Raw genomic sequence first — 27,640 nt, 5'->3', positions numbered from 1 at the left:
ACCAACGTGTAATCAACGGCTGGCAAGTCTTCGCTTTCCCAAATGTCCGAGACCCATCAGTATCAAGCACGGGGATGCCATCTTTATCCACTATCTCCCGAAGAACCTCCGCCTCGAATACAGTCGGAATAGGGGCAAATTTTGGGAACCTCTCGAAGAAGAAACAAAGCAGGAACTGGCTATGAATGAAGGAGACAGGCTCATATCGACCCACGGAGCGAACCATATCTCGATGTAGTAGATCCAGCCGATAATAGAGATTCCCAAGAAATAGGGGAGCCAAAGGGATCCGATCTCCTCTGAAGAGCCTGACTGCCAAGGGGAAGACGAAAGGATTGAGGGAATCCGGAGGCGTGCTCGGAAGAATGAAGAATGAAAGGAAGCAAGCCAGAAATCCCAAGAAATAGAGCCTGGAGTCATACATCGGACCGACCTCATACTCCCGAGAGTTAGGGTCAGCATCTCTGGCTAAGGGCTGAAGATCTTTGAAGAAGTGGCGGATCCATGCAGTATAGGAGGCACGGTCCGTCCTTACTCGACTAGTCCTCCTCGCTGAACCATCAAAAACGGAACTCCACCGACCACAAGTTTGAAGATTTAGCTTCAGAGATTGGATCAAAGAATCATCTTCGGGGGGTGTCTGCTCAGGGTCGAAGGCATCAGGGCCGGTCACTTCCAGACGCAGCAACATGAACACATCCTCAAGGGTGGGCCCCATCTCATGCTGGCCAAGTATAAAGGTGTGTGTCTCGGTGCTCCACCGAAGAGCCATGGCTTCCAGGCTAGCATTGTTGCGACGGATGGATAGGGATCGAGATATTTTCACTGGGATCAATAGGCGGGCCTCTTGAAGCCGCTGACAAAAGCTCTTGTCCGAGAGAACATCATCGACCCACTCCTGCCAACCAAAAGGAGGGTTTGAGAAGGCCTTGAACTGAGAATAACAGTATGGAAAGTCCCCCCGCTCAATCCGAAAGCGCAGCACCGAGGAAGGAGAAATGAGGGCCTCGTGTCCAGAGTCAGTGTCCTCAGTGAGACATAATGGAGCCCCCTTCGGAGATAGAAGAGAAGTGGTGGAGGTAGCCGCCCGCCAGAAGGGGTCCTTCCGACCAAAATAAGGAGATTTCCTTCACTCAGATGCCGGAGGTACATCCCTCTCTTTCATGAGAGCCGGTTCTGATGACCCCGGAGCTACGGGTTTCTTTTGAGAAGACATATGGCTGAAATAACCGGTATAAATATTAAAGAGTTGACCGTATTAAAATTCAGAATATTGTTACATGCAACATGATGGGTTTATCAATAAATTCAACTTCGGACGTCATCAACAATTCATTTTCTCGGATATTCTTCAAGCTCAACAAATTTTAATACCAATGGGTGCATCATCAACATATAGATTTTCGTCTTCTATCATCAATAAGAGGTACAATGTCATAGGTCGCTTCATGATGAAGTTCAATCGGGTCAATTTCTTAAAGTCACTATGTTCCATATTAAAGGTCCAATTTATACGGGGCTCAAAATTTGGACAAAGTGAAGTTCAATAGTAAATTTCAAGCCCGAGATTCGAAGTATATTACATTGCTTATCAGTAGCAAGATTCAATGGATCATTATGCAAATTACAAGAATGTCCTTTCCAAAGTCCATATTCATAAGTCCAGGGTTTTCTCTCTCCGTGTCAAAAATGGAGCTCAAATACTAGTCAACAAGTTATATTCGGCCTTTCCTCGGTGATAAAGTTCAACAAATTATGTTCAAGCCAAGCACCTCAATAAGGTTTCAAGTGCTAGTGCATGTTTCCATATGGCCAAAATCACGGTGTTTGAGCTAAAAAAAAAAATATATCATTGGGATTGCCATAAAAATTGAGTCCATATTCAGATTCAGTTTTTATTTATTTTATTTTTATTTTCATCAGACTGCTTGAGCCCTCTACATTGCCACAAAAATATATTTATATATATTTAAATAAATTTATATTCGGAAGAGGGGGTCGAATGTCATACTTACAAATTTGGGCAGTTAGAGAGGTGAAGTCCGAAGCCGATACTGGAAATTTAAGCTGAAATCAGAGAGGCTTTACAGACTGTAATCAACAAGACTGGGCTAGGCTTGGGCAAGACCACACACGTTGCGTTGAGAGGGCGAACGTGCGTGGTCAACGTCGGATAAGCTGAAGCCGGAAGCAGCGATGTGGAGCTAGGTTGGGCAAGACCACACACGTTGCGTTGAAAGGGCGAACGTGCGTGATCGACGTCGGATAAGCTGAAGCCGGAAGCAGCGATGGTGCCACAGAAGAGTCGGCAACCACACACGTCACGTTGAGTGGGGCGATATGTGTGGTCAGCGTTGGACCGTCGAAGCCAGAAGCAAACCAGCAGAGAGAGGCCAGCGGTGGGTATTGTCTTCACTAGTTCAAGATTGTTTGCAAGCCTCAAGACTGAAATAAATCATCACCAGAATTCCCAAATTAGAAAATGTATCAGTACATATTTATTTTGAGCACAAAAGTCCATCAAAACAATAAGATGGAATACCCACAGATCCAAAAATATAAGAAGAAAAAGGAAGAGGGCTTTGAACAAAGATTCAACTAGATCCTGAAGTCCAAAGATCAATAAATCTGAAACAGTGAAAGGAATGAAATTAGTTGAGTAAAAATCAAAACCCATTTATATACATATATATAAAGAGCTCACTCCCAGATCTGGGACAATTCAAGAAGATGGGGTATTAAACACTTACTCACAGATTTAGAGAAGCAAGAGAGATTAAGTCAGCGGCACAACATATAGCCTGTACAAGCGATAAAGAGACTGAAGATTAGAAGCAGCGTATGTAGGTGGTGGAACAATTAGGCAGACCAACACCACGTTGAATCGGTGATGTGGTCGGCGTTGGCGGGTCACGGCTAACAGTGATGAATTTCAATGGGCGAGAAAGCATATCGACAGACCGACACCGCGTTGAGTGGGCGGCGTGGTCGTCACTGATCAGCTACGAAGCTTCTTTGAAGAAGATGAAGTTTGGGTTGGTCTCAGTTTGGAGAGAGAGTGTGCCCAAATGGGTCCTTGGAGTTTGATCTCCTGCAAATAAAAAAAAAAAAAAATTCGTTAGTGAGGTAAGGTGTAGAGTAAGCACTGTGAAAGCATGGCACGGCCCCGACGAGGACGACGCACAGTCGAACCAAGATCTCCTGCAAATAAAAAAAAAATAAAAAAAAAAATTCGTTAGTGAGGTAAGGTGTAGAGTAAGCACTGTGAAAGCATGGCACGACCCCGACGAAGACGACGCACAATCGAACCAACAGCGGCACTATTTTGGCGAGGTTGGAAAATGATGACGTTGCAGAGAGGTCGGGGGCGTCGGTGCTGGTCAGTCGAGGCCTGCAATGGCAGTGACGTCGCAGAGGAGTCGGCGTCGGTGTGTCGGTGGCGTTGGTGTGTCTTCAGTGACGATGACAGAAAAGGAGACTGGAGTTGCAATGGAGGTCAGTGAGCAAATGGTTGTGGCCTATAGTGTTGTAGCAGCAGACCTTCATTAAAAAAAAAATAATAATAATAATAAAATAAAATAAAACTGGGTCAGTTTTGAGGAAGAAGAAAGAAAGATGGGTCTCTCTGTGTAGAGAGAGAGCGGCGCTGTGCAAGAAAATAAAAGAGAGGCTACATTGATTAGGGTTACTATCCTTTTCTTTAAATAGAATAAAAAAATGGGGTGCTCCTCAAACATTCTACATATATATATATATATATATATATATAACGGCCCAAGCAATTACGAGTTTTAAATTTGAAGAAAGAAGAACAGTGGGTTTGGATGATTGGACTCCACAAAATAAATCTTATTTACTTTTTGCTGGGTACGTTTCAAAAAGTGAGATCACATTTGCAAAAAAAGATAAGAATGGTGGATTTTGTCCTTAGCTTCCATATATATATATATAAATAAAAAATATATGGGTTTGACCATTTCCTGGAAAGAAAAATTTAATTATTGATCAATTTTGGTGAGTGGATCTTTAAATATTCAAATTTTGATTTTTTTTTTTTTTCTTTGTGAGATCAAAAGCATGAAGGTGTATATGTTGGCCAAAAAAAAAAAAAAAAGAAGAAGAAGAAGAAGTTATTTATTTATTTTTTTATTAGTTGTCAATTTTACCCGTAATTTACAGTGAGTCCTCAGTTTTTATCCATAGATTTTATCAAGGCCAAATATTCTCGAAGACATAATGTGAAGCATGGCTGATAAGGTGAATTTATGCATGTCCGAGAAAATTACAATTTCTCATACACGCAAGGGGCAAATGTAAGAGGACCTAATTTGAGCCCATTAAATTAATTAGGCACAATAGTCCAAGATTGGTGGGCCCGAATTTATCACCATCAAACGGGCTAAATGGCTCTAAGCCTCGAAAGGGTTCGGATCCACGAACCTAGAGACTTACTCGGGCCCGGACTCGAAAGGGTATTAAGCAAGCCTAGAGATCCGAGGCACTCGGACTCGAAAGGGTTCGGATCCACGAACCTAGAGGTCCGAAACACTTGGCTTCGAACGGATTCAGATGCAATCTAGAAGCCGCTCTGTTAATGAGTCCCAGAACACTTGCGGGCTTGGAGCTTTCCGGGATCTACGCACCAGAACCATGAGCGTAATGGAGTTCGAACAAAGGACCCGATCCCGAGGACGGTGAGTGGAGATAAATTCACTCTTCGGTTAAACTAGCCTATACCTGGGTCGAGGTGGCACGATCTAGGGGGTCCCTGAGACTCGGCAATATTTGCGGCAGGGCGTTCTCTTGAACTATCCCTGACCCTTATGCGGCAGGACGTCCTCTGGGACTACCCCTGACCCTTTGGGATGATTGGGGATCATTGGTTAGGTGTGGCTAAGAAGAAGGGTTCGCCGAGGGATTGATCTCCTCTTCGGGGTTTTCTCATCCTCGGAGAAGTCACCTCCTCGGAGAGGTCACCTCCTCGGACAAGGTGGTTAGAGAGAATATCCCCCATGTGCCTTGCACATGTGCTCCATCCTACATCATGAGGTGCCTATAAATAGCACCCACCCATAGCTTTACAAGGGATGGATTTTGGAGATTTTTAACTCTTGGGAAAGAACTAATTTCCCTTCTCCATTATCAACCTTGAGAGTGAAAGTGGGAGATCAATGGGAGAGCCTTGCCATTATTCTATTCTCTAGCCATTTTGCCTTCTTCTTCACCCAATCTCTTATCTCCATCATCTCCTTTGTTGTTGTGTTCCTAAGTTGAGATTATTGAAAAATCTAAGCCTCTCATCATATTCTAGAGAATTCGAAGTTGTTCTTCAAGGATCTTCGAAGATCTTCGAATTTTCCAACTCCTTTCTTGAACCCTCTCCTACAGAAGGAAATGGTGGCTTTGATAGGTGGAGATAGTGGTCAGTGGTGTGTTTTGGCAATAGCAATAACGATGGATGTGAGTGGAGGAAGTTGATGAAGAAGGAATAGTGGTTAGCTGTGGTGGCTATGGTGTTGGGCAATGAAGGTGGTCGATTTTAGCTATAGCTATGCGATATTCAAGTAGGAATGAAAATAGAAATGGGCTTTTGTAGCATGGTAAAGCTGTGGGATAGTGCGGATGGTTGTGGCTTTGATGGTGTTTTTGTTTTTTTGTTGTGTTTGGATTTTAAAATTGTAAAAAATTTAGAAAAAGAAATAAAAGATGTAGGGAAAGTTTGTTATGATCTAAACGCAACCAGGACTATTTTGAGAAGATAGTTATAATTAATTTTTTAGTTAAAGAATTATAATCTAAAAAGTGAATTATAACTCATTTTTTAAAATGGGCCTTCTTGTGTTGGTGAAGAGTTAGGTGACACTTGGTAGGTAATGGGAGATAAAAATGGTTGATGATGATTTGGTGAGGTGATGGTTGGTAGAAGATGGAAGGGGTAGTAGGGGATGATTAATTTGTTTTGTTTTTATGAAAATTTGATAATAAAACAAGAGAATTAATAGTAATTCCATCATCCAACTAGTTGCAAATTTGGAACTTTCAAAAATAAATTTTTGAGTTTTTAATTTGCATTTTTGTATTTTTAGTGATTTTAAAAATATTTTAATCAATTTTTTTACTTAAAAAAAATCATTAAATATAACAAAATATGAAAATATATAGAATTTTTATTATTTTTATATTTTTTGTATTTGGTGAATTTTAATTTTTTTTATAAATATAATATTTTTTAAATATATTTAAATTAAGTTTATTTAAAAAAATAAAAAATTTGTGTAAAATATTAAAAATTTTAATAAAAATAAAATAAAAAATTTAATTTTTTTTTTTGATGAGTGAGTTAAACCAAGCAAATGGGATTTAAAGGATTATATAAGATGACGGTATAAAAATGAGAGATATTGCGGATTATATTTCTGACCAATTGTAACTTATCATTTTTTTTTTTTATGTTTTATAATCACTCAATACAAAGTGGGTGTTTGAAAAGTTTTTATTTTAGTAAATTATTTTAGTAGGTTAAAATTTTTATATTTTTAAAAGATGATTAAATTTTTTTATAAATAGATGTGATATTTATAAAAAAAAATTAAAAAAATTATAAATTTAATATGACATTTTATTTTATTAATTATTTTAACTTATTTTATCTGGTTATAAATTAAAATTTTAAAAATATATTCAGCCTCCGTTTGGGAAGTGGGTTGGCTTTTTGGCTTTTTGGCTTTTTTGGCTATTTTAGCCTGGGCTTAAAAGCTTGGTTTGGGAAGGGCTTTTTGGCTTTTTAACTTTTTTGAATTTTTTTGTGAGAGAAGAATGTAATGATTATGGGTTGGATGTGATGTTTTGTTTGTTATGGCTAAAATAGCCTATTTTGTTTTTTGTGGCTAAAATAGCCAAAAAAGCCTGCAAACCCACTTGCCAAACACAGGCTCAGTGTGTTTGGTTTAAGTTTTTTGAATTAAGTTTTTTGAAAACTGAGTTTTTTGGTTTTCGTATTTTTTTGTTTTTAGTGAATATTTTTAAAATTTTAAATATTTTTTTTACTTTTTTAGATGCATTTTACTTAGATGTATCTAAAAAGTAAAAAATTTATGAAAAAATATTTTTTAAAATTAATAAATACATAAAAATACAAAAAATGTATTCAATTCATATATTTTTTTTGTATTTTTGGTATTTAGTGAATTTTTAAAAGGTTTTTTCAAATTTTTTTTATTTTTTAGGTATATTTATGTTAGGTATGTCTAAAAATTAAAAAAATTTATTCAAAATATTAAAAAAAAATTAAAAAATAAAAAAAATAAAAAAAATAAAATTTTCTAAAAAATATTTTTAAAAAGTGGTACCGAAACATAGTGATTACCACCAGACACCCTTAAAGGCATAAATCACTTTTTTTCATCCATCACTGATTTGAATTGGCCAATAACTTCTCCGAGTTTTAAACGGGTCCTCTTCCCAAGAACAGTCTCTCTGTCCCACTGTCTAAGAATATAGAGAGGAGCCTCTTTCCAAGAACGGTACTATCATTGTCCCATCGTCTAGCTAGCTACCACCGCTTTTAGATAGCTTTTTATTTAGGCACCGTTTGAGAAGTAGTTTTGTGAATTTTTTTTGGTTATTTTAGTCACAAAAGATAAAATAAATTATTTTAATCACAATAAATAAAACATCACATCCAACTCATAATCATTACACTCTTTTCTCACAAAAAAAGTCAAAAAGTCCTTCCTAAATCAAACTTTTTAGCTTAGGCTAAAATAGTCAAAAAAGTCAAAAAGTTAACCCACTTCTCAAACCAACCCTTAGTAATATAGTAAATATTATTTTAGTACATTATTTTATTTAATTACAATCATTTTATTTAGATTATATTACTTATTTATCACATCACTTTAAATCCAATTTATATTCCACATTTTTTGTAAAAAATTAAAAAATATATTAATCTAACACTTCTCAAACAACCCCTTAATTTTTTTTTTTACTGATTAATATAGTAAGATTTAGGTCTCTTTTATAAACATTGAATTTTAACTTAAAAGTAAAAAAAATATTGTCAAATTATATAAAAAAAAGTCAAACATTTACTCTTTTTTTTTTCTACAATTTTTTGTCTATTTTTTTTTATTATAAAAAGTTAAAAAAATTATTCCAAGCATATTCACCTTGTTTTGTTTTAATTTTTTGAATTTAATTTTTTAAAAATTAAAATTTTATTTTTTATATTTTTTTGTTTTTAGTGATTTTTTTAATATTTTAAGCAAATTTTTTTTTTTACTTTTTTAGATACCTAAAAAATAAATTATTTTTAAAATAATATTTTTTAAAAATTAATATATGCACAAGAATACAAAAATTTACTGAATTTTCATATTTTTAAAAACGATTTGGTATTTAGAGAATTTTTTTAAGATGTCATTTTTACAAATATTATACTTTTTAATTGTATTAAGTGTATCTAAAAAGTAAAAAATTTATTTAAAATATTATTTAAAAAAAAAACAAAAAATTATAAGAAACAAAAAACTCAATTTTTAAAAAATTGAATTTAAGAAATTAGAATCAGATAAGATGATTAATTTTTTTTATTTCATATTTTAATCAAAAAATTTATTAAAATAACGTATTCTCAAACCATACCTTGGTACCTTTTATTTGCTTTATAGAAGGCAACATGACAAATGTTATCCATGTCTGAAATGGTATTAAGTATTGTTCCATGACCATAAAATAACCACTTTTAAGTAAATTCTAAATCACTGTTTCTGATAATTTCTTCAGCATTTTGGAGCAATACACCACGATATTTGTAGATTGGCATTTATCATATTATGTCTCAAAATTTCAATTCCGCAGGTGATTGACACTAAGGAAAAATTATTTTATGCCTTTGGATGAGTGATTATTTAGTAGTTTTGGAATATTATTCGACACCGCTTATTATGTGACACTAGTCAAGTTGTCTCTCAAAATTCAAACAAAAACACTGAGTCTCACAACTTATGTTGGAACTTATGGTTTTCATAGGCTTATTTTGGGCCACTTTTGAGCCCAAATTTGAGTAGGGCCCACACATCTTTTGGGGTGGGTTCAAAGAGGCGACGTGTTCCTTGCTGCATGACAAGTCATACGGTGAAGACGGTTCATCAAAACCATTTATGACTGAATGGGAAGTTGACGTCGTTTTCGGGTTCATGAAATGGGAAGTTGAAGAGTCAAATGTGGGTTTCCTTAAATTGGATATCCCACGTTGAAACTTTAAGAGAGCTAGTGTGAGCATATAAGCTTTAGGTGTACACACTTGGGTTGGGTCCCAAAGGGCACCCTAAGTTTTATAAGGAGGGGAGTTATGGACAAAGTGGGCTTGGCCCAAAACCACCACACGCGCGCCGCCGCCGTCCGACCGGCCAAGCTGTGCTGTGTACGGGTGCGGGTTATAGGTTGGGATGGATCCTAACTTTAATTTCTTTGACAAAATTTGTTTGAATTTTTTATTTTTTTATTTTTTTATTTTATTTCCACAAATCTTGCAGGAAAATTTGAATTCCTAACGGGAAAAATTCAAACACTTGTGCCAGATTTTCAAATTCAAACCTGAACAGTGGCATCCTTTCCTTCCCCGGTCACTTCTCTTCACTCCGGCAATTTCTCAGTTTCACACCTATTCGGAGGGCTTCCGAACCCATCCGAACAGTCACCTTATTACCTATAAATACAGGCTTTCTCCAACCATTTCCCTCATTCATTTTTTCCTTTATTTTCTTCTCTATCCTCTGCATATTGTTTGCATATTGTTCTTATATTTTCTGTAAGAGAGAGATACAACTCAATTTGTTCGCCAGACCCAGATTGTAGTGCTGCAATTCTAGGATAGTCGTTGCATCTTGGGAGGTCAGCGTCATCTGTTCTTGAGCACCGTAGCGAGGACGTAACAATCTTAAGGAAAGTGTGTCCAACACACGCCTCAACTGTCTTTCCTTTCTGCATTTCTACAGCAATAATCTGATAGTTGTTGTAAGTAAATTAATTCAGTTTTTTGTTTTAGAGTGTGTTCTTGTTCCTGTTTTAGACTTGAAAAAGAAATTTCTTTTCTTCCTTTGTTTTCAGAAACTTTTCTTTTTTGAGTTTAGGAATTAAAAACTTACATTTTTAAATTTAATTTTAGATTTTTTTTTCCTGTTGTGGTTTTATTAAATACGCACAGTTTGCTATAGACGTCTAATTTTCCTACAACTTCAACCACTAAATAGGAAAATGCTATAGGCTCCAAATTTTCTACCAAATAAATGACCAAATATCTCACATGGGTGCCATGTGAGATATTTGGTCATTTATTTGATAGAAAATTTGGTACCCCTAACATTACCCCGCTAAATATTAAGTTGTTCTACCATGTGGACTTGCCCCAAGAGGTGTAACCAACAATTTTATATTGGGGGATAAATAACAACAAAAGGGCATAATGGCTGAAATTGTTGTGTGCATACGCCATGTGTACCCCCAATAATTTTGATTTAAATCAATAATTATTATTTTAGAATATCACAAGGACTTACTCTAAGGATATTGTTATATTGAGTAATTTCTCTTGTTTCCAATAGAGTTAATTGGCGAAAAGTCAATTCTTACAAGGCCATATGTTATTTAGTCTAAGATTTAATCTTTTTTTTTTTTTTTTGGTGATAAAGACACGCTTTGAAAAGTTGTTGATGTCGGAAAAGTGGTTGGAAAATTGGCTGGAAAAGCACTGGAAAAGTTCGTGGTGGTTGACAACTAGTGGTGGTGTGGTGGACAAATAGGTGACATTAAATAGATAGGTGGTACGTATATATATAGATAGGTGGACATTTGAACAAATAGTTGAGCATTTAAATAAGTAGCTGTACAGATAAATTACAAATGTACATATAAATAACATTTGAATAGATAGACATATAGCTAAACTTTGAATAGATAGGTTTCCTTTTGGATAAATAATGTCTCTTTTGTTAAAAAAAAAAATTAGACCTAGAGTTTCAAAAATAGACATCTGACCTAATTGTTATTTCCAATATGTATAATGAGAACATTGTCTCAGCTTATTTGGGGGTCTAAATTAAAGTTAGGGCTCTTGAACCTAAGACCTTAAGGCCATGTTTGTTTGGGTAGACATGAGCTTGGGATTGGACTAATAGTCCAATAAAATTATTAATCCAATGTTTGGTTAAACAATTGAAGTACGGACTAACAATCTATCCGGATATAATATCCCACATATGATGGACTATTCAATCTCACAGAGAGGGGTGAGATATAAATTGAAAGACTAAGCTAAAGTCTGGACTATTAGTCCTCCTTATAATCCAAACTCAATCCAAACACAAGATAGGATACACAATCCAAAGGATTCGTAGTTCTAGGACTATTAGTCATGAGAATGCTAATCTAACCTACTCCAATCCGCCTAAACAAACATGGCCTAAAGGGAGTACATCTCCCAAACCCCAAGTTTTGACCAGCAGACCAATCCCTTGTGATTCACATCAATATACTTTATATCAAATTTTTTTAAGGGATTCAGTCCATAAATCCAATTTGGGATTTTCTTTGCCTAAATGTCCACACTCTAAAATTCTTTGTCCATAAAGGCAAGCTCCTACAAAGTGACCAAACTATCCATGTATATATATTGTTTCCCAAACCAAACCCTAACCAAACTGTTCCATCGCCTCTCTCTCTTTCCATCGTCTCTCTCTCTCTCTCTCTCTCTCTCTCTCACCGTTCCATCTCCTTCCTCTGCCGGCGATCTCCCCCATTCGCCGATCTCCATCGTGAAGAACGCCACTCTTAATGAGGACGTCGGTGTCGGCAACAGATTTAGAGCCAGATTCGCCAGCCTTGTCGCTGTCTGCGAGCTTCAAAGAGAAGGCCACCGAGTGTTGAATGAAGATATCAAAAAATTGAGTGAAGAACCTGTGTTTAACATCCATATCTCTCTACTTTCTACTTTCTCTCTCTATATCTACGCGATCCACTCTGATCTGCCACCGTTGTCTCCAGATCCAATCCAGAACCACCGCTTTGCGCATGAGCCACCGTCACCCAGTCACTGAAATCGTCGTCTCAAGCTTGACGAGATTGAAGAAGGGAGAGATGATTCAAGAATTAGACCCCTATTTTTCAAACTCAAATCTCTCTTTTTTCTCTCTCAGAATGATATGTATATATGAATCTACATATATACATAGAAAATAATCTGTAAATGTGATGCTGTGTTCACATTTAGAAAAAAAACAACCCTGAGCAGTAGATTTATCAGATGTTGTTGATTTCAAATCCATTGAAGACTCATTCAATCGAAAAGACGAGCTGCCTTCAGAAACTTTCTTGTTTCAATGTGATTTTGATCGGCCTTTTTTTTGCTTGCAAAGTCGCCTATGAATTGTGAACATTTGTGGTTATGGTGATTTTCAAATTTGTTTTGTTTGATGTTCATTATAATCATATGCATGAAGATGAACTGTTGCAAATGTAACGAAACCAATTTGTTTATAAAGCAATTTGTTTTGCGTTGGAACTGTAATTGAAACAAGAAATCTACAGTCCTAAAATCAATCTACACTCCTAAAATGCATAGCAAATCAATCTACGTTCCTAAAATTAATATTTTTTTATCTGTTGAAATATTTTTTTTATTTGTTTAATTTTTTACTATCTATTCAATTATTTTTTTATCTGTTTAATTTTTATTTTTTTTCTTATCTATTGATGATCCTCTCATGAATTCAGAGTTCAGAAAATGCATAGCAAATCATTCTTCATTCCTAAAATCAATCTACTTTCTTTTTAGTCTAGTGGGTAAGGTTTTAGAAAGTGGTGTTACGTAGTGGTTGCGGCAGTAGGCGTTACCCATTACACCCGTTTTTGTAGTGACGGAAATTCGCGTGTGTAACGGCCGTTTCGGTGCTACGTAACAGTCGTAGCCTATGAAGCACTAACACGTCCCCAGGGCCTGCATATGAGTGTCGGACACGAACACGCTGTGGACATATGTCTGACACTTTCTCTAACATGTCCTCTTTTTTTTTTTTTTTGAATTTTCCAGTCAGACATATGATAACACTTTCTGGACACACGCAAGGTGGATCGAATAACCCTAACCTGTTGGAAAGGAGAGAGAGATCGATGGAGAGATTGATTGAAGGAAGAAGACCTAACGTGTTCAAAAGAGATCAATCGAAGAAGCCCTAACCTAAGGTGTTCTTCTTCGTTTTCTTTATTTTGCTTCTTCTCTTCATCTTCCCCCCCCCCCCTCGCCCCGCGTCTCTCACTTCCTTGTATGTCCTGATTTCGTCTCTCCTCCCTTTTTGTTTATTTTTTCCTTTTTTTATCCTTATTTTTGTTAAACCTAAAGTTCATAGAATAAATTATTTTTATTTTTAAAAAAATCAATTTTTATTAAAAAAAAATTTAGGAAATGTGTGTATTAATTTTATTATTATTGTAATTGTATAGGAACCAATGATTTTTTTTTAATTTTAGACATATAATAAATAAATGAGCGTGTCGTGTCCCCCATTTTTTGAAAATTTATTTGTTCGCGTGTCCGTGTCATGTCCTGTTCCGTGTCCGTGTCCGTGTTCGTGCATCGTTGGCTGTAGCGATACTGTAACAACCGTTACACACTTTTACAATATTCTGAATAGCTTCCTTTCTATAAATAAAAAAAAAAAAAACAAAAGTTTACAAAAAAAAAAAACGAATACTCAAGTGATCCAAACCCAAAGAAAAACCTTGTATGAATTTTTTTTCTTTATAATTTTTTAAATTTTTTATTTTTTATAATTTTTTAAAATTTTTTATTTCATTACATTGGCATGTAAAATAAATAATATATAAACAGTGCTTGTATTTATTTTTATAATCATTTCATTTAATATTTAATTGTAAATATTTGTTATTTTGTTACTGTAATGTGTAGCCTAAAAAATGTCTTTTAAAAAAATAAATAAATTTAGTAGCTCAAAAATAATTTTTATTTATGGTATAATTTTTATTTTTATAATCATTTCATTTAATACTTAATTGTAAATAATTTTATTTAGTTGTAAAGTGCTGTCTAAAAAATGTCTTTTAAAAAAAATGGGCATTTACACACAATTCACAATTTATGAACTTATACTCCATTAAATCCTAATTAAGATTTTTTGGACCTTCAAGTCCCATTAAATTTTTAATAGTAGGAATTGCTCTTCAAACAATGATTGTTTATTATTTATGATTATCTATAAAGGAATATAATGATTTAACATTTATTTTGAATTTCAAAATTTTAAAATATCAACTTTCAAATTGAAAAAACTAAAAACAAATTATGTGCAAAAAAAAAAAAAAAAAAACTAATCAGTGTGTTTGGTTTTAGTTTTCTAAAAATTGAGAATTTGTTTTTTCTTATTTTTTTTGTTTTTAGTGAATATTTTTAAAATTTTAAGCTTTTTTTTTTTTTTTTTACTTTTTTAGATGCACCTTACTTAAATGTATCTAAAAAGTAAAATATTTGTGAGAAAATATTTTAAAAATTAATAAATACACAAAAATATGAAAAAATATACTGAATTTTTGTTTTGTTTTGTTTTGTTTTGTTTTGTTTTTTCATATTTTTGGTATTTAGTGAATTTTTTAAAAAAAAATTTCATGATACTTTTTTAGTATATTTATGTTAGGTGTATCTAAAAATTAAAAAAAAAAATTGCTTAAAATATTTTAAAATTTCAGTAAAAACAAAAAAAATACGAAAAATAAGAAAGTAGAATTTTTTGAAAAATGTTTTCAAAAAACTGGAAACATAGTGAATGTTTTTTTTTTTTTTGAAAAAATTGAATTTTTTTTTGTGCAAAATTGAAAATTTTGTGTCTATAAAGGAGCATGATAATGGAACACTGATGTGCAAAATTGGGGAAAAAAAATTAAAATGAAAAAATTGATAATATGCTCAATTTTAAAACTGAAAAAATATTGATAATGTTCTCGGTTTTATTAAATAGTTGAATCAAACCAATAAGTAGAAGAGCAAAAACTTTTAATCTCATACTCTTTTTTTTATCAGTTAGTGAAACAATTATTTGGAACATTACTGTGCAAAATTAATAATGTTTTTAGTTTTAAAAATTGAGAAAAACTGATAATATTCTCAATTTTATTAAATAGGACTTATTGGTTCAAAAAATCTTAGATAGGACCTGAGCTACTATAACATTTGTAAATAGGACTTTTAAGTAATTAATTCTAAAAAAATCAATAGCTCAAAAATAATTTTTGTTTATGGCACAATTTTTATTTTTATAATCATTTCATTTAATAATTGTAAATATTTTTTATTTAGTTAGTTCAGGTATTGGTAAGAATAATTTTGTAGGCATTTAAAATTATTTATTTTTAAATTCATTAACTATTGAAATTAAATGTAAAAAGCTCCTTTTATAGTGATTTAAAAATATGAAATATATTGATCATACTTTAAAACTAATAAAAATTTATCAAAATCTATTTTAAACCCCAATAAATGTGATTTTGAAAATATATATATGTGTGTGTGTGTGTATCATTAAGTTTTTTTAAATTGTGTGAAAAATTAAAAAATTCATCGCAACCGCGCCACCACAACTGTTACAGTGACCGCAACTGCTTTTTCAAACCTTGGGTCAACTCTTAGTTTTAAACATCTAATATTCTATTTTCTCAATCACTTACCTCCAATCCTGACAATTAAATAGGGCCAATATCTTTTTGGCTTATTAGCACATTGGTTGGGCAATGCTAATTTGCTTAGTTCTTCAACCATAGGGCTAGATTTTTGGGGAAAAAATGGTTTGTAGTTGTTAGGCGATCTCTTGCGCTGTTGGTTGGGCTTCCTTTAATCTGCAAAAATTTTAAAAATCTCAAAAAAAATATCAAAAATTCAATATAATACTCATTGTCATTGGTACATTGTATAGAATTTTTGATAATTTTTTTGGGATCTCTAACATTACTCTTAACCTGAAGTTGTTATGCCAAGTCCTTGGGAGCACTAGCTAGGCTTCATTTGGAATGTTGTGCCCATGATGTTTTTTATTTTTATTTTTGAGAAACAAAAAGGAGATGTATGTTATGCCCGTGAGGTATTTTTTTATTTTTTTTATATTTATTTTTGAGAAACAAAAAGGAGATATATGTTGTGCCCATGAGGTTTATGTGATGTATGAGAAGTTATTTGGTAGTCTTGGGGCATGGGCAAGTGGTGTCCAGAGGTGTTGTGATTGGTGGAAAGGGTGAGTCCTACAGTTTTATATTGAAGTATGGAAAACAACAAGGGAACTTGACAATTGGTGATTGATTGAGAGTAGAGACATGTGGCGAGCTAGGACACCTAATAATTTTCGTGATGTTTGCTGCTGAAATGGTCTTAAATGGACTAGGATGAAGGACCTAAACCATGTATGGGGTGCTGTGAAAATAGATGTATAAAAGAAATAGAGAATTGTATTATTGATTGATTTGTGTGATTGATGTGTATCTATTACAATTACAAGGATTCCTATTATATAGGAGTGTGTTTGGGAGTAGGTGGAGAGTAGGTGAAGTGGAGGTGGTAGTGGTGTAGTGGGTTAGGTTTAGTGGAGTAGGTGAGGTGGTAGTGGTGGTAGGTTTATGGTAAATTCTAACAGCCCCCCGCAAACTCAAGGAGGATAGAAACTAACCAACTTGAGTTTGAAGAGAGGAACAAAACAAGAAAATACATAAAAATAAAAAAGGATAGGAGACACTGTATGGTCGTGTCAGACCATTGGTGAAGACACTGGATGGTGGTGTCATAACGTTATAGAGGACACTGTATGGTGGTGTCATAACGGTGTAGAGGACACTGGATGGCGGTGTCAGACCGATGTAGAAGACAGTTTATGGGGTCATGTCGGACCGTTGTAGCAGACACTGTTGTGACAGTTTACAGAGTCTTGCTGGACCCTTGTAGAAACTAACCGGAATCAATGTCGGGACAGTTTACAGAGTCTTGTCGGACCTTTGTAGAAACTAACCGGAATCAATGTCGGGACAGTTTACAGAGTCTTGTCGGACCCATAAAGGAGCTAACCGGAATCAATGTCGGGACAGTTTACAGAGTCTTGTCGGACCCTTGAAGGAGCTAACCGGAATCAATGTCGGGACAGTTTATAGGGTCATGTCGGACCGTTGTAAAAGTTGCACCCTCAAAAGGTGTGCCCAATCTTTCAAAAGGCGTGCCATCAAAAGGCGTGCCCAATTCATCAAAAGACGTGCCATCAAAAGGCGTGCCATCAAAAGACGTACCATCAAAAGGCGCGCCCATATTGTCGGCGAGCGTCGAGCGGCGCATGATGCGCGTGTCTGCCGCTTCGTCATGTTCTATATAAATCAATGCGGAGGCTGAGGCAGAAAACCTGCTAAAATCTTCTGAAAAAACTCTTCCTTGCCTGAGAGAGAAACTCTGTAATACGCTGTAACCAACCCGTCTCTGAAACACTCAGCAACATGGCCTCTTCTTCCCGTCCAGCTACCCAAAACATGGCCTCCTCTTCCCGTGGTCTGCTCACGCTCTTTCCAGAACTGAACGAGTCCACAAGAGAAATAACTGGTGCGGTGGCCAGTGAACCTCAACCAAACACCCCTGGTTTTGCTCCGTTGAACTTTCCGATACGGTCGGTGGAGCAAAAAATGGCGGTGCAAACTGATATTGAGGCCAATCAGTATACTCTGAAGTCATGCGTGGAAACCATGACTGCGGTCACAAATTTGTCGCACCGGCTGCAGAGCAGGACAAATGAGGTGCAACAGTTAAACGCCCAGCTGGCTCTGCTCCAACGCATGTATAAGGATGCGCGAGCAGAGATAAGTACTCTGAAAGCGGAAAACAAGGAGCTGAAGCGGAAGGCCACCGTGATGTTCCGTTTTGGAGGTCCGCCATATGCTGCAGTGGAGGAACAAGGAGGAGGCAACTTGCTTGGTGGTCTAGGAAGTATAGAGGCAACACCGTCAAGGGCCGCTCAGGACGGAGGCAAGAAGAAGAGACCAGCGGCAGAGTAGAGAAGAAAAAGCCCACTATGGGTGCGGGTTTTGTTGTTGTTGTTGTTGTTTTTTTTTTTTTTTTTTTTTTGTGTGGTGTAAAATGGTGATCGGGGTGAGCCCCGACATGAATAAAATGAGTTTGATGTGCAGTTCGTCTGCTGCCTATTTTGTTTTTTTTTTGAGGAAAAAAAAAAAAAATTGGTTCACGTGGGTATGTGAAAGAGATTAAAAGTGGTTTTGAAATCAAATAGAGGAGATTAAGAGATGGGTTCACGTGTGTATATATATATATATATATATTTTTTGGAAATGAAAAGGAAAGATAAAATAAAATAAATAAAGGTAAAGTGGGGTGTATTGATTATTGGATATAATAATAATAGTAATAAAAAAAAATTAAAAGGTAGACCACCTGGAGATATCCTTGAGATTCGTTTGGTAGGGTGTGATTAAAAAAGAAAAAAGAGGAGAGAGAAAGAGGTGCACATGGGTTGATAGTTTCAATCCATTAACCTGTCAAAAAAAAAATAGAATAAAAAAAAAGTGCACATGTTGGAAAGTGAAAAAAGTGCACATGGGTTGGCAGTGCACATGGGTCCGAGAGGGAGAGAGAGATTGTGGAATAAAGTAAGGGGAATGATGGATAAAGTAAAGTGGGTCTGATGATGGAGAGAAAGGGACCAGCAGGAAATAAAAAAAAAAATAAATAAAGTGAGGGGAACTTCAACAAATTTAGAGGCAGAGGCCAGTGAGTTTGTGAACTCAGTTCATATAGACGAGGATGATCCAGTTGATGAATACAGTTACGAAGAGCAGCTGCAACATCAACATCAACATCAACAGCAACAGTAACAACGGCAGCAACAGGAAAGTCCAGAAACTGACACAGTGTTGGAGGAAACTCCTGCGGAGGATTCAGCTGATTTTCTTCAAAATGTGGTGGAAGTTGTGCCAGACTCTTCACATTCTGTTGAGGAACCTGTCGGAGATCCTCCAAAATTTACTTATGCATCTATACTGCGAGCTCCTAAAGGGCAATCTGTTCCACCAGTGGTTCCTCGTCCATCTTTTACTAAGAGCATCCCACCTCCTTCAGAGTGGCATCATGTACAGCCTGCTGCTCAGCAGTCAAAGAGCGTGCCTGAGTCTAGTTTCGAGGCACTAGAGGAAAATCCATCATTAGAAGAAGGTGAATGTTGAATTGGGTTTAGTGGCAGTGGAGTCAAGGTATGTGTAGAGGTCCGGCGGGCGGCCAAGGCGAGGCTGCCGCCCGCCGGTGAAGCAGAATGACTAGGTTCTTAACCTTGCTCTGATACCATGTGAAAATAGATGTATAAAAGAAATAGAGAATTGTATTATTGATTGATTTGTGTGATTGATGTGTATCTATTACAATTACAAGGATTCCTATTATATAGGAGTGTGTTTGGGAGTAGGTGGAGAGTAGGTGAAGTGGAGGTGGTAGTGGTGTAGTGGGTTAGGTTTAGTGGAGTAGGTGAGGTGGTAGTGGTGGTAGGTTTATGGTAAATTCTAACAGGTGCCAAGGTACTTGACCTGAAGGACCTAAACCATGTATGGGTACCAAGCTACTTGAGGGATCTTGGGCTTTGTAAAGGGTTAAAATGTCTTTATAGGTCCTTAATAGGCCATTGGCGGATTGGGCCATTGCCCCATAAAACCAAATGTCACAATAAAGACGATTTTTCAAATGCCAAGTGGCCCAGTAGCTAGTACTCGTGTGCTAAAAATATATATGATGTGGTATACTTGGAATTATTAAGCCAAAAAGTGACATCAACTATTATTAGATAGGATGATGGAAGGAAATGGAAGTTGAGATTGATGAAAAGCTTTCTAATCTTGGAGAATTTAATTTCTTATAGCTGTCCCTTTTTAAAGGAACTATTTCATTCTCAAATATAGAAGGTGAAATTTATATGAGTGGATTGAATTGAGGCTGAGTTTTTACCAAATATTTGTCACTTTATATATGAAACCAAGATGAAAATTCTCTCATCAAATGCATGAGTGGTATTCAAAGTTACAAATTTCTCCCTTGCTTTCTCTATTAATTTGTTTTCCTCCTATTTTAATGATAAGATAATCAAACCAGACCAAACCAATCTAAACTTCATGTCTCACTCAAGTGGGGTCAATTATATCAATCTTTTTTCGCTTTTTGCTTTCTCAACCAAAGCTTCCCTACTAAATTCATAGATTAGAAATTCCTCTTGGAGGGGGGGGGGGGGAGAGGGAGAGAGAGAGAGAGAGATTTAGCAAATTATGACAAAGCTAGAGAAGAGATTTAGCAACGAATTACACGCTATAGCATGTATAAAACAAAAATAATATTAAAAACACAAAGAGACCACGATATATGAACCATATCTGCGACTTTTGCTATAATTTGTGAAAATTGTAAATTTTGCTAGTTAGAAAAAACTAGCTTAGCTTGTTATTGCTTCTGTATTTTGTTATTTATTACCTTGGACTTAATTAAGAACATGATTAAGATAGTCAATTAGGGGAAAAATGTAACTAACCCAAGTAATCGAATGAAGACTTATTAACTAGAGTATTTATTTATTATAATATTCTATAGCAAGCATGTGATGAACATTGCTATTTTCTAATGTAAATAGTTGATCTTTAGCTTAAGCAATCGAACTTCTTATCATTGTGGAGATAGTAGGCATTAATCTTAGGTTGTAGTTTTTTTTTTTTTTTAATGACATGTAACTAATCGAAGTAGGGAATGTTTGAGATTTAGGATCATAGATTCATAGAATCTCAAAATAACCATATTGGACTATGAAGTTGTTTCGTGCATGTGTAAAGTAAATAACCTATCAACAATGCAAATCCTACTTATCACTGCTGCATAAATTTGAGTGTAGCACTATTGGATTTGAGTTGCTTGTTGTGGAGGAAAACAGAATTAAGTGGTTTGTTTAACATATTCAAAACAGTTCTGCTTGTGTGTTTCACTGCTCAACTGATATATCTCATGTGTTTTTCTTAATGTGCAGTACTCACTTTTTGGTTCAATGTTGACAATTGGAGGAATGTTAGGTTCAATAGTCAGTGGAAAAGTAGCGGACCTCATTGGTCGAAGATTTGTAAGTTTATGGCTTTGTCCTAAGTTAACCTTAGATATGAACTATACCAATCACTAAACATTTCTCAATCTTGGTTGATGATCTTGTGATGCAGACAATGTTGTTGTCTGGAGTATCTTTCATCTTGGGGTGGCTTGCAATAATTTTTGCAGAGGTTACTTGTACTTTTCCTTCTTTCTTTTGTGTTTTACCTTGTTAAACAAAATTAAGAGGGTTGTCAGTGTACCTCTAGTGCAAAAATAATTGACAAAAAAAATGCCTTGCTTGGGTACAAGCGTCCATGCAAGCAAGCAACATGAATCCATCAATAGAGAGATTACTAGCATGTCACTATGTCCCACACTCTAGGTTCAAGGTACGAAGATGGTGTTAGAGAGAGACCATGATAGAGGATTACCCTAAGGCTTTCAGTTTTTCTAGCCAAACTCTCTTTTTCCTACACAAACCTCTCTTGCACATTTCTCACCAAGGACTTAATGTTGATATTAAGATAGCATATTTTCCAAGGCGTCATGATGGATGCGGTCCAACAGAGCATCTCTAGGAAAGGCATTATAGTCTAAATGAATTGACGCGAGTGGCTATACAATGATTGTTCAAATAACAACCTCAATCTCATAGTCCAGACAATTATATCAAATTTATGCTTTTTTGATATAATCATGAGTACATAAAAGATAATTGGTTTCAAACATTGCTTTGAGTTGTGACACATGACGGGTTAATGATGATTGGTCTGATGTGGTCGAGCAATCTAGGATATAGACAAGATATCATGAGTGATGTTTTATGTTACATTAGATGGTAACTTAATATAGTACTCCTATCTTATGTTTTCTTGTTAGGTTGCACACTGTAATTTTTGTTTGATGAGATGATTAGAAGTAAGATTAAGAGGACACTAGTCGGTGGCCGTGTGCAAAATGTGTAAATGAGAAATGTTGTGGTAGGATGACTGAACCACTATTTTAGTTTGCCAACACTCCATTTCATGAGCTTTAGCTTTGTCACAAGTTGATTTTTCCTTTTTTGGGTCAAATTCTATCATTTCCTTGGCCTGTTGGAGACGATAGGGGATATAAGTGCGCAGGCAAGGTTTCAAAAAGTGGTGTTACGTAGTGGTTGTTGCCATTACGTAACGGTTGCAGTGAAAATTTACATGTGTAACGGCCGTTTCGGTGTTACATAACGACTGTAACAGCCCGTTACACACCGTTGCAATATTCTGAATAGTTTCCTTTCTAAAAAAAAAATTAAAATAAATAAATAAATAAATAAATTCTTACAAAAAAAATAATGAATACTCAAGTGATCCAAGCCCAAATATGGATTTTTTTCTTTATAATTTATAATTTATTTTTTAATTTTTATTTCATTACATTAGCATGTAAAATAAAAAATATATAAATAGTGGTTGTATTTATTTTTATAATTATTTCATTTAATATTTAATTGTAAATATTTTTTATTTTATTACTATAATGTGTTGTCTAAAAAATGTCTTTAAAAAAAATCACTGATTTTTATAATAATTTTATTTAATACTTAATTGTAAATACTTTTATTTAGTTAGATGTAAAGTGTTGTCTAAAAAAATTTCTTTAAAAAAAAAAAAATCATTAGCTAAATTTTTTTTTTTTTTTTTTTTTGTTTAGGGCACAATTTTTTTATAATCATTTCATTTAATAATTGTAAATATTTTTTTATTTAGTTAGTTTAGGTATTGGTCAAAAATAATTTTTATAGACATTTAAAATCAATCATTCTTAAAGTCATTAACTATTGAAATAAAATGTAAAAAATTCCTTTTATAGTGATTTAAAAATATGAAATATATTAAATTATACTTAAAAACTAACAAAAATTAATCAAAATCTATTTTAAACCCTAATAAATGTGATTTAAAAAAAAATTATGCGTATTGGTAAGTTTTTTTCAAATTGTGCAATAAATTAAAAAATTCATAGTTTCGGTTACCACAACTGTTACACTACACCCCGCCACCGCAATTGCGTCACTTAACGTTGTGTGCAAGACTAAAAGCTTCTGAAGTGGAGTGTAGGCAAAGTGGAATAACAATGTGGTAAGCACTACAACATGATGGATGTGACTAACTGACATTCCCCTTCCCAACGGCTACAATTTTAATTCATTTGCATTTCATGTGAATGCGAAGAAGAATAATTTATGCCTAAAACATGTACCTTTTCACCAATCATTTTGCAGCTAAGACGAGTGTATATGCATCTCAATGTTATTTTGTTGAAAGCAACTTCACATTCACAAGGCTTAAATTTAGACGATGATCATTGAAAGAAGATAATGGGATTCACTGTGGCAGCAGTAGAAGCAAATCTTTTATGAAGCTTCACGTTGTTAATTCCAGAATCCTGCTGGTTTCTGCAATTATTATTTTTCTAAAGAGCACAAACACTAATTAAAAAAAAACAAAAATAAAAGTAACCATCCAAATTAAGCCAATATATTTCATTTTATTATTTCATATGTATGGCATAGTTAATATAAATGTTCAATGTTTGTTGAAAGGTTGCTTTGTGGCTCAACATTGGAAGAGTTTTTTTGGGATTTGGCATCGGGACTCATTGTTTTGCGGTAATTACTAGTTACATAAGGCTTTGGTTTTCTTATTCGATTTGCTTCTCAATGAAATGCATAATGGAGCTAACAATGCCAGATACCAACAGGCACCTGCATATATCGGTGAAATCACTCCCAAGAGTAGTCGAGGAGCATTTACAGCAGTTAATCAGGTAAATAATCAAAAAATAGTTTCAGATTTGAATTAGATAATTAACCCTTTTTAATGAATAAATCTTTTGGAAATTCTACAGTTAATGTTAACCTGTGGCTTGTCAATAGTGTATTTCGTTGGCAATGTCGTTACTTGGCGCACCTTGGCTATAATTGGTAATTTAATTAGTCTACTTTTGTACTGTTTGTATTAGTCCAAAGATGGTTTCATTTTAATTTCCTGTACATTTTGTGGTTTCAGGAACTATACCAAGCCTACTAGAGGTTATTGGTCTATTCTTCATACCAGAGTCTCCAAGATGGTTGGTGAGTTCAATTCAAATTTTATAAGAGATTGTAAATTAGTTGGCGTTGCTATTGAGCAGTCCAAGTTTGAAAGAAGGGAGAAATAAAAAGAGGAGTATTCAAAGTTTTTTTTCTTCACTGGTTTCTTGTAATGTTTGTTCTATTCTTTTCCCTGCTATCTTTGGTATAATAAGAAGCAAACAAAACATGTTAGAACATATTTTGACAAAAGAAAATTAGAAAAATTTATGGTTTCCGTTTTTATTTTAGTTTTATGTTTTTTTTAATTTCACTGAGCTGATGCTGCAAAAAATAAAAAATAAAATTATTATAGAATGCGCAACTGATCAGTACAACCATCTTCAGGTAAAGGTTGGAAAAGAAAAGGAATTAGAAGCAAGTCTACGACGCCTTAGGGGACAAAATGTTGATATTTCTCAAGAAGCAGCTGAAATCAGAGTAACATTTCAAATTTAATTTGCTAATTGAAGAAGTCACTCTTTACAACAAAACTAATATTGTTTTCAGAATTTCATTTTCTTCCCCAAAGAAATGAGACAAATCCTGTTATTGTCACAGGATTACCTGGAACTAGCTCAGCAGCTCCCAAAATCTAGTTTTATCGACATGTTTCAGTGGAAATATGCTCATTCGCTAACTGTAAGACTTAAACATTTAATCTTATGACCCGTCACATTTTCATGATTTGTCTGACATTCCTATGAACAAATCAAATTGCAATAGATTGGAGTTGGTATAGTGTTACTGGCAATTTTTGGAGGGACGGTTGCGATTTCCTACTATGCAAGTTCGATTTTTGAGTCTGCTGGTAAACTAAGGGCCTTTGGTTTCTCATTTTAATTTATGAATTAATTAAAAATAAACGTACCATTTGAGGAAATATTCATGGATATATGAATCTATAATTTATAGGTTGCTCGGCTACCCTTGGCACTACAGTACTGGCTATTATTCAGGTACTTGAGTCGTTAACTAGTGTGTTTGATATGGGATTTTGATTGATGTAATTCTCAGCTAATGTATGCTTTTGCAGATTCCATTTTCCATTTTGGGTGTAGTCTTAATGGATAAATCTGGGCGACGACCACTTTGGATGGTTAGAATGTGAAAGAGTTTTATTTATTTATTTATATTTTAAGAATTCAATGTAATGAATAGATTTTGAGAATCAGAGTTTATGCAGATTTCCGCAGCAGGAACATGCGTGGGAAATATTCTTGCAGGATTGGGATTCCTCTTGAAGGTAGCTTCAAAATAAAATGGATTTTATTTATTTATTTATTTATTTTAACTAAAAGATGGTTATTTTTGAATTATCACAAGCAGGATTTTGATCAAAAAAAGGAGATAACAGCTGCATTGGTGTTGGCTGGGATACTGGTAATGATTTAATTCAAACATAGTTTTTCCCACTTTTCTTATCATGTATGAATGGAAAAACAGCTAAAAAGTAAATATTTTGATGTTTTGTTTGTAATATTCTCTCGTCCTGATATTCTCTGCCCATAATAATGCAATTTAAACGATTGTATGCAATTTAAAGTCTTGTACTTGTTTTTCACAAAGTGAAATCTTACATTATCAATTTTTTGTTCTGTTTGTGCCAAATTATAGCTTATCAATGCCTGAAACCAAGCAACATGTGAATTATTGATTTTTGCAACCAGGTGTACGGATCGTCTTTTTCAATAGGGATCAGTGGCGCACCTTGGATTATCTTGTCAGAGGTATGTCAAATCTAGATTAAACCGGGATTCTTTTATCTTGTATGGAAATATTAACCGGTAGTTAGCATGATATAAGAACTATTTTTTTGTAACTTAAGCATGACGACGTTGGTTTTATTTTTTCAGATGCTTCCTATAGACATAAAGGGTCCAGCTGGAAGTTTTATTACTTTTCTCGTTTGGGCAAGTTCTTGGATTGTTGCATACACTTTTAATTTTGTACTTCAATGGAGCTCCGCAGGTGCTCTCTCTCTCTCTCTCTCTCTCTCTCTGAATACATGTGTATGAGTTGAGTTCTTATTTTTCACTGTTGTCACTCAGGATCGTTTTTCATATTTGCTGGCATTTGTGGTTCGACTGTTCTGTTTGTTGCGAAGCTGGTCCCGGAGACTAAGGGGCGAACTCTAGAAGAAATACAAGCATCGCTGTCCCTTTTCCAGCAACCAAAAAGATAGAGAGATGCACAATATTCTACAATAGTCACATGGGTAAGGGCCGAAACAATGTGGGAATGTAGGCCCCACCCCATATAAGTGTGTTGTAGAATATTGTGTTTCAGCAGCTGGTTTGTTTGGCAACCACATACTTAAACCGAAAATAAGTGTCAATGTTGTAAGTTTGAATAACAAGAGAAACTAATATTATTGCGTTAATGCCAATTGTATTCTTTATGTGACTGAATTGACTCCAAATAAATAGGAAGAAGCCTTAAAGACAATAGGAAAATTCTAAATCGGATTACAAATAGGAAGATTCTAACAAATACTCCATCCATGATCACAACAAATGTTGAGAGTTTGCCAAAGCTTTTACATCTTGTACATGAAGCTACTTCTGAATAGAAATTTAATGATTTTTTTTTTAAAAAAAATATTTACATGCTTTTACAAGGGTAGATCAGCTCACTTATACTGCTTACAAAACAAATAGAATTCCTTTACATATTTATTGCTTGTTTCATTTGCAAATGTTCTTGGAAAGTAGCACATACAGTGATAATGATGACAACTAAATATTGCAACAAACATGAAATACAAGGGGTAAAGTATTACTGAATTGAAGAAACCGCCTTACAACATTGCAGGATTGCTCAACTATTTTATTTTTCCTGCCTTGATTCCTTTGTTGCCTATCATTTTGCGACGATTCAAGAAATAGTCCAACCTTGGTCCTCTTAACTGCAATCTCGTTACAAGTTCAATGATTGTTGAGATGTCATCCTCAATTTCTTGCTTACTGAATAGAACAGGGAAAATTTCAGCATTATGGGAACAATTAGGAAGTTATGACGCCAGAGCTTCTAAGGCAATTCTTTCGCAATGAAACGAAATGAAGATGATTTGTCTAGATTTTATGCATAAAGCCAACCATTAGGTTTGAGTTGGTAGTAATCTCTTCAAGTTTTTTGATAGTAGAAATAACATATTTAGTATATGTAAAAATATATGTATTATTGATTGATTGTATTGATTGATTTTTTTGTGATAGTTACAAATTCCTATATATAGAAGAAAATGTGGTAGTAGGTGTAGGAGTGAAGTGGAGGTGGTAGGTGGAGTGTGTGGTAGTGGAGGTGAGTGGAGGTGGTAGGTGATGATATATTTTAACAGCCCCCCGCAAACTCAAGGAGGATAGAAACTAACCAACTTG

At 34.7% G+C, this 27,640-nt stretch overlaps 2 protein-coding genes across 9 annotated transcripts in view; one reads left to right on the top strand and one right to left on the bottom strand.

The window, feature by feature from the left end:
* LOC114263955 (sugar transporter ERD6-like 5) overlaps positions 1-26,661 on the top strand; it is a 49,094-nt gene extending 22,433 nt beyond the window's left edge. For 3 of the 8 annotated variants that reach the window (XM_028204534.2, XM_028204536.2, XM_028204533.2), the window contains 16 exons: positions 21,096-21,185; positions 21,280-21,339; positions 23,733-23,798; positions 23,891-23,956; positions 24,038-24,113; positions 24,199-24,263; positions 24,609-24,701; positions 24,822-24,902; positions 24,987-25,071; positions 25,176-25,219; positions 25,297-25,359; positions 25,447-25,506; positions 25,590-25,643; positions 25,931-25,990; positions 26,117-26,231; positions 26,312-26,661. In XM_028204534.2, coding sequence (XP_028060335.2) covers positions 21,096-21,185; positions 21,280-21,339; positions 23,733-23,798; positions 23,891-23,956; positions 24,038-24,113; positions 24,199-24,263; positions 24,609-24,701; positions 24,822-24,902; positions 24,987-25,071; positions 25,176-25,219; positions 25,297-25,359; positions 25,447-25,506; positions 25,590-25,643; positions 25,931-25,990; positions 26,117-26,231; positions 26,312-26,445 — 1,212 coding nt within the window. In that variant the 3' untranslated portion in view covers positions 26,446-26,661. The remainder of the gene's footprint in view (positions 1-21,095; positions 21,186-21,279; positions 21,340-23,732; positions 23,799-23,890; positions 23,957-24,037; positions 24,114-24,198; positions 24,264-24,608; positions 24,702-24,821; positions 24,903-24,986; positions 25,072-25,175; positions 25,220-25,296; positions 25,360-25,446; positions 25,507-25,589; positions 25,644-25,930; positions 25,991-26,116; positions 26,232-26,311) is intronic. The other 5 variants (XM_082915065.1, XM_028204535.2, XM_028204537.2 and 2 more) reach the window with 2 other exon arrangements.
* A 161-nt stretch (positions 26,662-26,822) lies between these two features.
* Positions 26,823-27,640, bottom strand: part of LOC114263954 (uncharacterized) — a 44,531-nt gene continuing 43,713 nt past the window's right edge. The window contains exon 15 of the mRNA XM_028204532.2: positions 26,823-27,226. Coding sequence (XP_028060333.2) covers positions 27,085-27,226 — 142 coding nt within the window. The 3' untranslated portion in view covers positions 26,823-27,084. The remainder of the gene's footprint in view (positions 27,227-27,640) is intronic.

Source organism: Camellia sinensis, chromosome 2 (assembly GCF_055761805.1).
Source record: "Camellia sinensis isolate YWXY chromosome 2, ASM5576180v1, whole genome shotgun sequence".
NCBI lineage: Eukaryota > Viridiplantae > Streptophyta > Magnoliopsida > Ericales > Theaceae > Camellia > Camellia sinensis.
Note: the sequence above shows the minus strand (reverse complement) of the source record. Positions and strands in the feature narration are given on the sequence as shown.